Raw genomic sequence first — 15119 nt, forward strand, 5'->3', positions numbered from 1 at the left:
GAAATGTTGTACATTGTTCATATTTTTTTTATTTTCAGTGGATCTTGTATTTAATGATAACACAATGTATAAGAACTGTATACGAATTTTACAAAAATTGGTGCTTTTTAAAGAAAAACCTTGATTTTTTAAAATGAATGTAAGCATACTGATTTCTCCGCATTTCCAATTTAGTTCAGGGTAACACTACTAATAAACCTTTAAAAAAGTTAGAAATAAATCAAAGAAATGTATTGTCCCACTGCATATAAAAAACAGCAATAGGATTAAAGTATATCTCAGAAACTTTAATTTTGAGTCCATGTGATACGATAGTCCTCAAGGGTTGCCAAGAAAATCATGCTGAAACATCGTATCTATAATGAATAATAGAAAATGAGAGAAATTCCTTCTCCAATAGAGATCTGGAAATAAAGGCAGTGATATGTATCAGTATAGTATCAATCCCCAACATTGCGATATCATTTAGCTGTGAGGTCGTTCTCAGCTGTCAGGTCCAGCTTGATAGCTCTGTACAAACTGACAAAGGACTCTGCCCACAAGTCTCTCTGCTGGTCTGTGGTAGCGTTGGCCAGCCGCTGGGCGGTGTACACCATGGTCAGCACAGTGCGCTCAAAGTCCTCCAGGCGCAGGTGGCCCATGTGATTGGAAAGGTCAGAGGTCAGGCGACGGATATCAGAGAGTGTTTTGGGCAGGATGTCCTCGCAGATGACTTCCAGCTTTTTGGTCTTCCGCAGGGAGGCCAACTCCTCGTCCTGCACGGAGAACAGAGTGTGCTCGTCTCCAAACTGCAGGCCAGCCAGCAGGATCTACACAGCACAGCCAAAAACAGTAGACTCATTACAAACCCATATTTTTGGTTGCTAACTCAAAGGATTCCTACAATATTTGCTACTGTAGTTATCCAAGGAAAATGTCTCACCTCAAATAGTAAATTGACATCCTCTATGGAGTTCTGAAAAGTGGGGTTCACCATTGATGCCATCCCTCTCTTCACTCGAACAGTTGATGGGTAAAGGACTGAAAGAGGGAGGGAGAGAGAGAGAGACTGTTATCCAACCTACTACTTTCTCTTTAACTCTTGCCCAGGGTTTCATCATGCGATGCGGACCATGTGGCTTGAACCAGATGTATTGCATATTAAGATGAATTCCCGAGACAAGGCTAACATACAGTACACCTTGCATGCTGTGACAGGTACTGTATATAACAGGGTAGACTTTACAGCCATAATGTTCACAGACATGTGAGGACCATAGAGCACCACACGGTTCAGTTTGAGAAACCTGAAATGTATGACCTTACGAATGTCTCTGATCAGCAGACTGTAAGAAATTACTTCTTGCTTCAAAGGCAGAGAATTCAAAGCAGAGAGGCACATGGGATACCAGAGAGAGAGTAGAGTAGGAGAGAGAGAGTAGGAGAGAGAGAGAGAGAGAGAGAGAGAGAGAGAGAGAGAGAGAGAGAGAGAGAGAGAGAGAGAGAGAGAGAGAGAGAGAGAGAGAGAGAGAGAGAGAGAGGTGGAGAGACTGACTTACGGACTGACTTAGAGATGAGTCTGCTTTTCATAAATAGACAGAGCTCACTTACCAGAGCAACATTGGACACTGGTTTTAAGAGTGAGTGCTAACCAGAACATGTGACCTGGTCATAGCAGGACACTTCCCAAAGAACATTTCACCTACTCATCTTTTGAGTTGGTTTCACATGGAATAATGACCACCACTTACTGAAATCTGCTATCTGGATTCTCATCTCAATCCAAATACAGGATTGTAAATCATTCTATGACAGGGTTTCTCAACTGGCAGTCCGCCGGCCAAATTTGGGCCGCGAGTGGTTTTACTCCCCCCACCTAGGTTTTTTGTTGTTCGATTTTTATTGTTGGACATAAAAGACTATAAAAACACAGGATATCAGCTCCAAGTGATTTTTTATTCCCAGCATAATAGAGAGTCGCGATCGTATACAAAAGCAAGCAGGGTTTGAAATGATTATGTTTTTGTCAAATATTATATCTGTTTGGGCTTCTTCCAGTGAATTTGCAGTCTACAAATTATTTGTAATTATGTTCCGGCCCCCTGATCATCCGTTCAAGAAAAAATTGGCCCGGGGCTGAATCTGGTTGATGATCCCTGTTCTATGACATCAAAGCTATTCATATTTCCGCAAGTCCACAAATATTGTAAAGACACAAACCGGTTATGCTGAACAAGCATTGTTACTGTACATGACAGGGGGAAAAAATATAGAGAACAAAGAGAGAGAGGGATTGAGAGTGTCAGTGAAGACACTTGCCAGCTGGTCAGCGCATGCTCAGAGTATGCATTCTGGTAATCCATCTGGCCCTGCGGCCTTGTGAATGTTAATCTGTTTAAAGGTCTTACTCACATTGGCTACGGAGACAGCTGCTGCTCTCATGCATGGTTCAGTGTTGCTTGCCTCGATGTGAGCATAGAAGGCATTTAGCTCGTCTGGTGGGCTCAAGTCACTGGGAAGCTTGTGGCTGGGTTTCCCTTTGTAATCCATGATAGTTAAGAAGTCCTGCCACATCCGACGAGCATTAAAGCCGGCGTAGTACGATTAGATCTTAGTTCTGTAATGATGCTTTGCCTGTTTGATGGCTTGTCGGAGGTCATAGTGGGATTTCTTGTAAGAGTCTAGATTAGTGTTCCGCTCCTTGAAAGCAGCATCTCTAGCCTTTAGTTCAGTGCAGATGTTGCCTGTAATCTATGGCTTATGGTTGCGACATGTACATACAGTGACTGTGGGGTTGATGTCATCGATGCACTTATTAATGAAGCAGGTAACTGATATGGTAAACTCCTCAATGCCATCGGATGAATCCTGGAACATATTCCAGTCTGTGCTAGTGAAACAGTCCAGTAGCTTAGCATCCGCTTCATCGGACCACTTCCGTATTGAGCTGTCATTGGTACTTCAGAATTTTTGCTTGCAAGCAAGAATCAGGAGGATATAGTGATGATCAGATTTGCCAAGTGGAGGGCAAGGGAGAGCTTTGTATGAGTTTCTGTGTATGGAGTAAAAGTGATCTAGAGTTTTGTCTCCTCCAGTAGCACAGGTGACATGCTGGTAGAAATGAGGTAAAACGAATTTCAGTTTTCCTGCATTAGGTAACCTAGCAGTTAGGAGCGTTGGGCAAGTAACCGAAAGGTTGCTGGTTAGAATTTCCGAGCCAACTAGGTGAAAATCTGCCAATGTGCCCTTGAGCAAGGCAAGAGGGACCCTAATTGTTCCTGTAAGTCGCTCTGGATAAGAACGTCTGCTAAATGACCAAAAAATATAGATATATTAAAATCACTGGCCACTAGGAGCGCTGTTTCTTGTTTGTTTATGGCCCTATACAGCTCGTTGAGTGTGGTCTTAGTGCCAGCATCAGTTTGTGGTGGTAAATAGACAGCTACGAAAAATATAAATAGCAGACTTGGTCAGAAGCCCGTAAATTGGCAGCTATCCACTGCAGCTCCATTCAAATGTCAGACAGAGGTGCTGTAAACGTGCAAAGGGTTTGAATATTAAGAAATTATTCGTAGTGTTTTGTACACTCAGTGTGCATTGACAAGCAAATCTTATTCAGATGTTCTTTGAAAAACAAACTCTAATGAGGAAATCCATTATTGGACATGAGCACATTCCCGAGTGCACAAACCAGGAATTAAACTTTGGAATACTCTCTCCAGTGCTTCCTTTGGTGTTTACAGTCAATCCAGCTAATGAAGGCCCTGAAATAGTACTTGTTTAAGAAGGGCTGATAAGTTTAGAAGAAAATCATCAGGAAGCGAAGAGGAGTGCGTCATAACAAAGCTATCGCTTGCCAGTTGGAAACAGAGATGGGTCCTAGGACCATAGAGACAGGAGCCATGCAGTAGACACCTAGCCAAACGAAGGGTTCCGCATACAAGCATACACTCTTAGAAAAAAAAGGTGCTATCTCAAACCTTAAAGGGTTCTTCGGCTCTCCCCATAGGAGAACCCTTTGAAGAACCCTTTTTGGTTGCAGGTAGATCCCTTTTGGGTTCCATAACAAACCCTTTCTACATGGAACCTAAAAGGGTTCTACTTCTACCTGGAACTGAAAAGGGTTCTACCTGGAACTGAAAAGGTTGCTCCTATTGGGACAGCTGAAGAACCCTTTCGGAGACTTTTCTAAGAGTGTACTAGCACATACTGTATATGTTGTCCATCGTGGGCAAAACTTTCTATATATTTTTATTCACACCCCAAAATAGTCAAATGTTCTACATGGAGATAAGGTATTTGTTTGCCTTTATTTTAGTACATTCAGCTAATAAGATTTGTTGATGCCATGATGAAATCAAACAATTCATGCTATTTGATCACTACTTTTCCATTGAGGTAATTGAGATTGCTATGACTTCAGAATGTGTGTAATAGCAAACACAAAGTTGCTATGATTTCATCAGATATACCAGAGCATGTCAAACAATGTTCTAGACACTCCACCCATACAAAAATAGTAGAGCCAGGAGAAACAAATATCAACAAATATAATCCAAGAAAAGCTAGAAAGACAGTACTCCTGAGCTGTCATTGTACTGATTGAGCCTCAATCCTCTCATTCTAAGAACATGTTTTTCCGTATGATCCAATTGCCACAACACATCACATAACAATATCTAGAATAACCAAAACAAAAACTACAAAATACCTAGTTTAGCCAGATTCAAGACAGCTTTGAAAACTTTCTGGTGGTGTGTTTTTCATTCTTCAGGGGCCTATCAGTTTCCTGCTGCAGTTCATATTTGAAGCCCTTTCATTGTTTTCATATCAGAAACAGATGTGGATAGTTCATACACACATTGAGCCCAGTAGCCGACACATAAACCGAAATGGAACTTTAAACATACAAGTCGTTAAGGACCATAGTTTAATTGTGCTAGAAAATGGGACCCAACTGTTCTGGAGGACCAGAAATGTGAGTTCTTGGCAGCTACACCTGTACACTATTAGAACAAAAATATGCTATCTAGAACCAAAAAGGGCTCTTATACTGTCCCGATAGGTCAACCCTTTTAAAAAACCTTTTGGTTCCAGGTAGAACCCTTTCCACAGAGGGTTCCACATGGAACCCAAAAGAGTTCTAGCTTGAACCAAAAAGGGTTCTACCTGGAACCAAAATAGATTATCCTATGGGGACAACTGCAGAACACTTTTAGAACCCTTTTTTCCAAGTGTATATACAGTACAAAAGAGTTCTCCATTCTATTTCTTAGAAATTATCTGAATTTTTCTGATGTCAAATCATTTATCCAACCAAGTACAGCACTGCTACAGTTGCTCAGCATCATTAAGGTCCATCTGTAGGGCACTTGAATTTCAGATGGATCGAAACAGCTGGAGAGAAAACAATGATTTCAATGTCACTCCTTTAATTCTAAATAAACACAGAAAAAAATCAAAAGACCAAAATATCCCCAGTACACTCCCCACCACACAGCTTGCACATTGTTGTGATGTATGCAGCATGTTACAGCTGTGCTGGTGGATGCTGCTGCTGGATCTGTGTACATACTAATCGGTAATGTTAACACATACTGTTGTGAAATGACTTTGCTCAATCAGAGGTTACAGCTGGACAGACAAAGCACAGAGGACAGAATTAAATGTGTGACTAGGCTAACTATTGATTGCAGTTTTCTGTGTGATGGGGATGGGATAGGGTAAGTCTATATTCTGTATTAGTCTTCTGGATTTGAGACGGCGATGCTGAGGCCAAGAGAGAAGCATATGTAAAATGACTTTAGCTTGACATTTGATACCAGGAATGATATTGGACTTTGTGACTATCATAACAGAATGGTCGTTAATCTGTCCTTTCTCTGGAATAAGAGCATTACATTATCTTTCCATCACTGGATACATATTCTAATCCACAATGAGCTGATTCTCAGTAATGCCTTGAATTATTTGGCAGAATTACTGTTGAGTTTAATGTAGCATCTGGGAATGAGGTGCATTCCTATCAATTATATTTATGGACAACTACTGCAGCAAAACGTACCCTTTAAAAGGGCATATGCACAGGTTACAATTACACAGCAACATTAAACATAATCATTGCATATAAACATACTGTAAACTGTATAACATTTCCAATTGAACACATTAATATGGGTGAAGATATTCTTACCTTTGTTATGCCGATAAGTGGCACATGTGTTGATATTGCAGTAGAATAGTGCAACAATGACCATCTTCCAGGGCATCATGGTGACCTGGCATCCACCTGGCATCCAGTAGCCAGGGACAGACTGGACAGAGCCACAGGTCCAGGACCACGATCAAGGACCAGTCACTCCACTGGGAAAAACCTCAGACCATCCCACCACTGCAACTGCTCTCCTCCTTTCTGAAATCCTGTGTCACTATAGTACCCTCCTCTCTCTCTCTCTCTCTCTCTCTCTCTCTCTCTCTCTCTCTCTCTCTCTCTCTCTCTCTCTCTCTCTCTCTCTCTCTCTCTCCCTCTCTCTCTCTCTCTCTCTCTCTCTCTCTCTCTCTCTCTCTCTCTCTCTCTCTCTCTCTCTCTCTCGCTCTCTCTCTCCCTCTCTCTCTCTCAAACCAGCTGACACTGTTGGTGCTGTCATCTGGCAGTCATCAGACCCAGAGAGACACGTCTACTTCTTACTGTTGCCTCCTTGTCCTCTTCTGACCGTAAGCGCGCCTTACGATCATTTCCTCTTTTCTCTTTCATTATCTTCCTTTTCTCTTCTTCCTCCTTCTCCTTAATGCTGAACTTTCCTCCTAGTTCTGATCACGTTAAGTACATTGATGTTAATAAGTGCAGTCCAGTTTCTTCTGTGGAACATCTTGTGTTCATCAATAATATACACTGAGTACACAAAACATTAAGAACACCTGCTCTTTCCATGACATGGACTGACCAGGTGAATCCAGGTGAAAGCTATGATCCCTCTCTGATGTCACTTGTTAAATACACTTCAATCAGTGTAGATGAAGAGGAGGAGACAGGTTAAATAAGGATTTCTAAGCCTTTAGACAACTCAGACATGGATTGTGTATGTGTGCCATTCAAGAGGGTGAATGGGCAAGACAAAATATTTAAGTGCCTTTTAACAGGGTACGATAGTTGGTGCCAGGCTTGTGTTTTTATTTTTTATTTTTATTTTACCAGGTAAGTTGACTGAGAACACGTTCTCATTTGCAGCAACGACCTGGGGAATAGTTACAGGGGAGAGGAGGGGGATGAATGAGCCAATTGTAAACTGGGGATTATTAGGTGACCTTGATGGTTGAGGGCCAGATTGGGAATTTAGCCAGGACACCGGGGTTAACACCCCTACTCTTACGATAAGTGCCATGGGATCTTTAATGACCTCAGAGAGTCAGGACACCCGTTTAACGTCCCATCCGAAAGACGGCACCCTACACAGAGCAGTGTCCCCAATCACTGCCCTGGGGCATTGGGATCTTTGTTTAGACCAGAGGAAAGAGTGCCTCCTACTGGCCCTCCAACACCACTTCCAGCAGCACCTGGTCTCCCATCCAGGGACTGACCAGGACCAACCCTGCTTAGCTTCAGAAGCAAGCCAGCAGTGGTATGCAGGGTGGTATGTGTCAAGAACTGCAACTCTGCTGGGTTTGTCATGCTCAACAGTTTCCGTGTGTATCAAGAATGTTCCACCACCCAAAGAAAATCCAACCAACTTGATAACTGTGGGAAGCACTGGAGTCAACATGGGCCAATATCCGTGTGAAATTCTTTCGACACCTTGTAAAGTCCATTCCCCGATGAATTGAAGCTGTTCTGAGGGCAACAGGTGGGATGCAACTCAATATTAGGAAGGTGTTCCTAATGTTTTGTATAATCAGTGTATGTTCCCTTTTTGCTTAAAAAAAGCTTTGAGGACATATTACTGGACTCTGCCTTGAGTTTGAGGTTTGTGAATGGATGAATGCAAGCATTTATTGTTGTCCAGACTGCTGAGCCATGTTTCTGTATCCATGGTCAACATTAGTTCTGCTTGTGCTAATGAGAGGATCCTTGGGAGGGTTGGAACTTGGAACGTGTGTGTCTGTGCCAGGAACACTTCAGGGAACCAACCCAGTTTTGTTTTCTGGGAGGTGGAGTGTGGAGACTTCACACTCCAAACACACAACCCAACACAGCATATTGTTGCTCTACAAATTAAATGTATTATTATTATGATTATGATTATTATGGGTATTATTATTTATTACTAGAAATTATAGCTATCCAAACACACGGTGGAATGAACACAGCCAATGCCTATATACAAACCATCTGAAGAAGCTTCTTCAAAGAGATCCTATTCCAAGGCTGGCAGTAAGATCACCAAAAGAAGAAACATCACTAAGAAGAAATGTGTGATTTAGTAGTGTTATGGAATTTGTTTCATTCTGTGCAACTTATAGCTAACAATAGTCATACAGTAAATTAAACGTAATTCAGAAAGAGCTCAGTTTTTCCTTAATTTATAATGCATCCTCTGATTCGAAGTTGAACTCCTCTCTCTTTAGGACCAGTGAGACACTCTCATACTGATGAGATGTGGCCGTCATGAAGCTGCCAGGGAATGCAGAGACAGTGTTATAGTTGGAAAGATGGATGGGGCCACCATAGAATCTCTAAATTAGAACAAACATTGGACAAACATTGGACAAACATTGGACAAACATTCTATTCTCACAGGGGAAATTAAAAGAAAATTGGTTGTTTTTGGTCACACTCCAATTCAAAGAGTTGCCCTATGTAACGTAGTTTCTTCTCCTAGCCCTATTAGTAATACCACAGTCTATGTGAGAATGTGAAATAATTGATATGTGAGTGAATATTTATCTAGTTTAATTGAATTCATAGAAAAAGGGAGAAGGTAATTGTCTTTATGCTGTTACAGTAAAAGTCATGTCCAAATAGACATAGCTTTGCAGAAAGTATGGTAGAAGTAGAAATACAGTTATCTATTGTAGAAGTACAGTTATCTATCGTAGAAGTAAAGTTATCTATTGTTGAAGTACAGTTATCTATTGTAGAAGTAAAGTTATCTATTGACAAACTTAAATATGTGAGGAACTTTCTTCAGGACATGCCTAAGCACTGACAGAATTCTAGGACTGGACTTATGCAACAGAACCAGAAGAGTAAAACATGTAGTACTCACTGTCACATCTAGAACAAACCCTTCAAGTATCTGGCCCGTATTTCAGATTTCTATGAAATATGACCTATAATTCATTACAATATCAGTGAAATGCTTTTCCTTACAATTTTTAAAATTAAGTCTGTTAAAAAGCAGATTATCTGTTTTGGAAGGGTGTGGGCGTACCCCAACAACAGAATGGTGGGTCACACTTTATTTGGATAGTCCGGATTTTCCATTTATAGATGCTCTACAGATGGTCATACTATCTGCAAACTATCTGTTGATAAGCAACTGCTTGCTAAGGTTATGGTTAGGGCTAGGGTTAGGGCTAAGGTAAGGGTTAGGGTAAGGGTTAGGACAAGGGTTATTGTTAGGGTTAGAGCTAGAGTTAGGGTTAGGGTTAACAGATAGTTCATTGAAATGTTAATGATGGTCTCTACAGATGGACTATCCAAATAAAGTGTAACCGAATGGTGTGGCCGTATACCGGCCATTACAAATATTAATGTGAGATGACCGCTGATTGGCCAGTTCAGCCAATGAGGCAGGATGACATAATTCTCTATGAGAAAATAGCAAGTGTTTTCAAACATTCTGTTTGAGATACAGGTTTGAGATGGGGTTTTCTAAGTGTTTTTTCTCCAATTTATGCTTTGGCCACAAATATGAGCATAAGACGGGTGAACAACATTATTTGGGTTAACAGAATATGAGATTTTCACTGGGCAGATACATTCTGATTCATCATGTGTAGTACTGTGTGATGTATGGAACATTTCTTGGAAGGATTTTCCAGGTTCACTGTCTATTGTCCACGTTTTCACCCAGCTCAGGCATGCAAACTGTAATATTGCCACGCTGTTTGTTCCTCAATGCTTCCCATCCTCTACTAAAGTAGTCTCTTGTGACAGACTGTTACCATTAAGTATTTGGTCAGAGTGAACATGGGACCTGGTTCTATGTGCCAAGATTACATACTGAAGCAATTTCAGTGTCCTACTGCAATGTGCCAGAAGATGGCAGTCTTCTCAAACTAATGCTCTCAGTCAATTCTAATACTGTAGGCCAATCAAAAACTACAACTAAATTGACTGTACTCATTTAGGGTTTGTTTGAAAATGTCCTGAAACCATCAATGCTACCATCAAATGTCCACTAGATGACAGCAGCCAACAGAATATAACCTTTCAGCGAATTCCCTCAACTACCATTGCCCCTGTTTATCTGTTAGCTTCACAGCAATGCATAAAGCAATAGTGCACAGCTATAGAAGTACAGTGAGTATACTTTTAAGATCAGCAAACATAATTCCCCTTGGAAAATTAAGCAAATAGTGTTCTGATGTTTTGGTAGTATTCTGCCTAAACCAATAGGCCTATCCAGAACAGCATTATGTACCTTAAAGGATAACTCCACCCAAAAACTATCTTTTGGCATTTGTTTAATTAGTCCATTGTTGATATTCTCCCAAAATGTTTTGCATGTCAGCAATCAAGTTGTCAAGATATGTGTAACTTTCAAAATACAGAAATCTGTCCCGTATGATGCATTTTGCATCATATGATGCTGCGTTTGGCATTATATGATGCAAAATGCATCATACGGGCCAGATTTCTGTATTTTGAAAGTTACACATATCTTGTCAACTTGATTGTTGACATGCTAAATATTTTGTGCCAATATCAACAATGGACTAATTAAACAAATGCCAAAAGATAGTTTCTGGGTGTAGTTTTCTTTTAAGGTAAACCAATATAACTCATAATTGTCCTATAGTGATGCTACGTTGTGGGCTGAAAACTTAATGTCAGCACATCTTATCCAAGCTAAAGTACACTCTAAGCACTTCCCAATCTGGCTCCAGAGAGATCATAGTCGCTTCAGAAGCCAGCTGTCATCATTACAGTACTCTATCCTCAGGCTAAAATCAGTTGGTGAAGCTCTCCTCCCCCTTCTCTGTCCACCATTCCTTTTTAAACTCTACCAACATTGAGTTTTGGGACTGAACAAATGTCCCCTTATTCATTCACACTTCACCAAGCATGACCATCAAATCCATTGTCCATCTGTTCTTCATAGACAGCAGAATGATCATTGTAATTAACCACATGAAGAAGTCAACAAATCCCCACAGAAAACGTGACTTTCTAGGACAGGCCATATTTGCTATATCAAATCTGCACCGAAAACAGCATTGTGGGAAAATGCTGGATCCTGCACTGACTGAGCACAATTACTCTGACAAATGACAGTATTAAATCCCCCACTGAGCGAAAAACTCCATTTATATATTAAACCTATGAGAATAGAATAAAACAATATTCCACTATGAACAGATTTGTCAAATATGCACAATACTCCACCTTGATGCAGTTCAGATTACTCCAATAATGACTCTCCAGCATATCTACTGAGAGAAAAATGTAATCTTTGGTGTGGATTTATGATAATTTTGTATGATTTTTCTATCAGTCTAGGTTATAAAGATTACTTCAGCCTCGATACAAGCAAGACCGCCAAAGGGAACAACTTTTAGACAAAGGTTCTCAGAAGTTAAACTGTTATGAGGCACCAAACATTTGTAATTCTTGAACAATATTATTTACATAAAGGTTCTCAGAAGTTAAACTGTTATGAGGCACCAAATATTTGTGATTCGTGAACAATTTTATCTTGATTTAGACTTCATTTCTATGGTTCCCATCTGAAATTGTACTGTTAATACTTTCCTTTACTTTTTAGTTCATTTAAAAAAGGAGACTTCAAAAGGAGAATAGCGGAAATTCTGAGAACTCCACCGTATTGTCTCCCATTTCTAACTTGAAGCTCTCCAAAACATTTAGATCCTAAACACTCGACTCCCCCCAGAGACACACAGACCTTAATAAAGTCTGCTCAACATCCTGGTCTCATCGCCCCACAATCCACCTCCTCCGGTCTCCGGGGGCGACAGATGATCCTACTACAGTGCCAGAAGCTCCATGAGGTTTCAGGCTCTCTCACCCCCCTCTTAGCACACAGGACACCAGGGCTCGTATTCATTGGGGGAAATTCCGACCTGAGTTAAGCGTGCATAAATGGATAGCAATTCCCTTTATATGCACTTTTCTCTCTATGAATATTCTGACCTTGAACTTAAAGGAAAACCCCAAAATGATCTTTTGGTATTTGTTTCATTAGTCCACTCGAGAAAATCCACGAGAAAGTCTGTTGGTCAGCATGTGGGAAGCATTTCAGCAGTTGAATTAAATGTATTCAGCGCCCGCAAGGGAACCACATCTGCAAAGCCCGTTACACAACTGCATAAGGTAAGTCTGAATACCAACTACTGAGAAGTGCGTAGAAAAAGGTGTGCGTAGGAAAGGGATACATTTCCTAAGTCTGAATCGGGTCCAAAACGCCTCAGAGTAGGAGTACTAATCTAGGAACCCCCTCCCTTGCAGCACTCCTACTCTGAGACACTTCACTGATATGACTCCAGACCTCCAGCCAGCCAGACCTTCTGTCCTTTATTTACTCAGGTCCAAGGTCTCCTCCCACTCCTCTTGGATCCTCCTCTGCTCTGTCCCAGCTTTCACAACTTCCTCTCATCCACCTGGGCCTGCCTATTGTTGACTTGCTTCATGAGAAAGGTGAAGAGAAAGAGAGAGAGACAGAGAGACAGACAGACAGACAGACAGACAGACAGACAGACAGACAGACAGACAGACAGACAGACAGACAGACAGACAGACAGACAGACAGACAGACAGACAGACAGACAGACAGACAGACAGACAGACAGACAGGGAGACAGACAGACAGACAGACAGGGAGACACAGAGACACAGAGACACAGAGACACAGACAGACAGACAGACAGACAGACAGACAGACAGACAGACAGACAGACAGACAGACAGACAGACAGACAGACAGACAGACAGACAGACAGGGAGACAGGGAGACAGGGAGACAGGGAGACAGGGAGACACAGACAGAGACACAGAGACACAGACAGACAGACAGACAGACAGACAGACAGACAGACAGACAGACAGACAGAGACAGACAGACAGACAGACAGACAGACAGAGACAGACAGACAGGGAGACAGACAGACAGACAGGGAGACAGACAGACAGACAGACAGACAGGGAGACAGGGAGACAGACAGACAGGGAGACAGACAGACAGACAGACAGACAGACAGACAGACAGACAGACAGACAGACAGACAGACAGACAGAGACAGGGAGACAGGGAGACACAGAGACACAGAGACACAGAGGGACAGTACACGATGTCCAAGGTGACAGGCAAGAAACAGTGTCAATTGTACTGTGATGGAAATGGTGCTAAATTGTCAGATTTGAGCTAAAGTAAATTTACCTCAGTAGAAAATGACTCAAGTAAATGTGAGTCACCCAGTAAAATACAACTTGAGTAAAAGTCTAAAAGTATCTGGTTTTAAGTGTACTTAAGTACAGTGGTGGAAAAAGTCCTCAATTGTCACACTTGAGTAGAATTAAAAAGTAAAATGAATTGCTATACATCAAATCCCTTATATTAAGCAAACAAAAGGCACACATTTCTTTTTTGTATTTTTTCTTTACAAGCAGACAGGGGGACACTCCAACTCTCAGACATAATTTACAAACATGCTATTTGTGTTTAGTGAGTACGCCAGATCAGAGGCAGTAGGAATGACAATGCGTTATTGTCACACCCTGATCTGGTTCACCTGTCCTTGTGATTGTCTCCACCCCCTCCAGGTGTCGCTTATTATCCCCAGTGTATATATCCCTGTGTTTCCTGTCTCTCTGTACCAGTTTGTCTTGTTTGCCAAGTCAACCAGCATTTTCCCCTTGCTCCTATCTTTCCCAGGCTCTGTTTGTTTCTAGTCCTCCTGGTTTCAACCATTACCTGTCCTGACTCCAAACCTGCCTGCCTGACCAATCTGCCTGTTCTGAATACCAGCCTGCCTATCCCCTTGTACTGTTTTGGACTCGGATCTGGTTTCTGACCCCTGCCTGGCCTGACCTCGAGACTGCCTATCGTCTGGTACTGTTTGGACTCTGACCTGGTTTATGAACTCTCGCCTGTCCCCGACCTGCCTTTGCCTACTCCCTTTGTAATAATAAATATCGGAGCTCTACCATCTGCCTCCTGTGTCTGCATTTGGCTCTCGCCTTGTGCCCTTATAGTACTAACTGGTCATGACAGACACAGCAGACTTGGACAAGCTCCGTCACGTTGTCTCCCTGCAGGGAGCCACCATTGGGAGGCATGAGGAGCTACTTCGGGACCTTTTAGAAGGGCTTTGTTCCCTGACGGAACACCACGACCAAGGATTCAAGGTGATAATGGAGCAAATCAGTGAATTAGCTCATAGGCAGCACGCCACATCTGAGACCTCCCAACCACCCAGTAACCTTCCTACTAGTGGTGGATTTGTTCAACCTACCCCGGCTCCCCGAGAGCCCCGCTTACCTCCTCCGGAACATTATGCAGGCGATTCTGGTACCTGCCGGGCGTTACTTTCCCAGTGCTCTCTCATCTTCGAAGTCCAGCCCTCTTCATTCCCGTCGGACCAATCGAAGACCGCGTATTTCATCATGCTAATGTCTGGAAGGGTGCTCTCCGGGGCAACAGCTGTGTGGGAGCAGCAATCCACTGTGTGCCAGAGCTAGGAGGAATTCATGGCAGAAGTGAGGAAGGTTTTCGATTCTCCGGTGCCCGGGAGGGAGGCGGCTCAAGCTAATGCATGTACATCAAAACTCCCGTAGTGTGGCAGACTACGCAGTAGATTTTTGCACATTGGCCGCCGAGAGTTCCTGGAATCCGGAGGCTCTGTTCGACACCTTCCTCCATGGACTGTCGAATGGGATAAAAAACGAGCTCGCAGCTCGGGAAATACCACTGGACCTAGATTCCCTTATCGCACTTTCGATTAGGATTGATGGCTGCCTACGA

The 15119-nt window shown here is 42.2% G+C and overlaps 1 protein-coding gene across 1 annotated transcript; it reads right to left on the bottom strand.

Annotated features, from left to right (window-relative positions):
* Positions 1-9: 9 nt before the first annotated feature.
* LOC139584480 (protein FAM180A-like) lies at positions 10-6597 on the bottom strand. The gene is made up of 3 exons (XM_071416396.1): positions 6173-6597; positions 923-1020; positions 10-809 (listed from the first exon to the last, which is right to left on the bottom strand). The coding sequence occupies exons 1-3, from the start codon at positions 6273-6275 to the stop codon at positions 462-464; spliced, it is 549 nt and encodes a 182-aa protein (XP_071272497.1). The 5' UTR covers positions 6276-6597; the 3' UTR covers positions 10-461.
* Positions 6598-15119: the final 8522 nt, after the last annotated feature.

The sequence above is a fragment of the Salvelinus alpinus genome, chromosome 9 (genome assembly GCF_045679555.1).
Source record: "Salvelinus alpinus chromosome 9, SLU_Salpinus.1, whole genome shotgun sequence".
NCBI lineage: Eukaryota > Metazoa > Chordata > Actinopteri > Salmoniformes > Salmonidae > Salvelinus > Salvelinus alpinus.

What these genes read in the sequence shown, in the direction of transcription:
- LOC139584480 (XM_071416396.1), bottom strand. Translation starts at nt 6,275, where the DNA reads ATGCCAGGTGGATGCCAGGTCACCATGATGCCCTGGAAGATGGTCATT. An exon ending in CACTTATCGGCATAACAAAG is followed by an intron (nt 1,021 to 6,172) that starts GTAAGAATATCT and finishes TCCCTCTTTCAG; the next exon opens with TCCTTTACCCATCAACTGTT. An exon ending in ATGTCAATTTACTATTTGAG is followed by an intron (nt 810 to 922) that starts GTGAGACATTTT and finishes TGTGCTGTGTAG; the next exon opens with ATCCTGCTGGCTGGCCTGCA.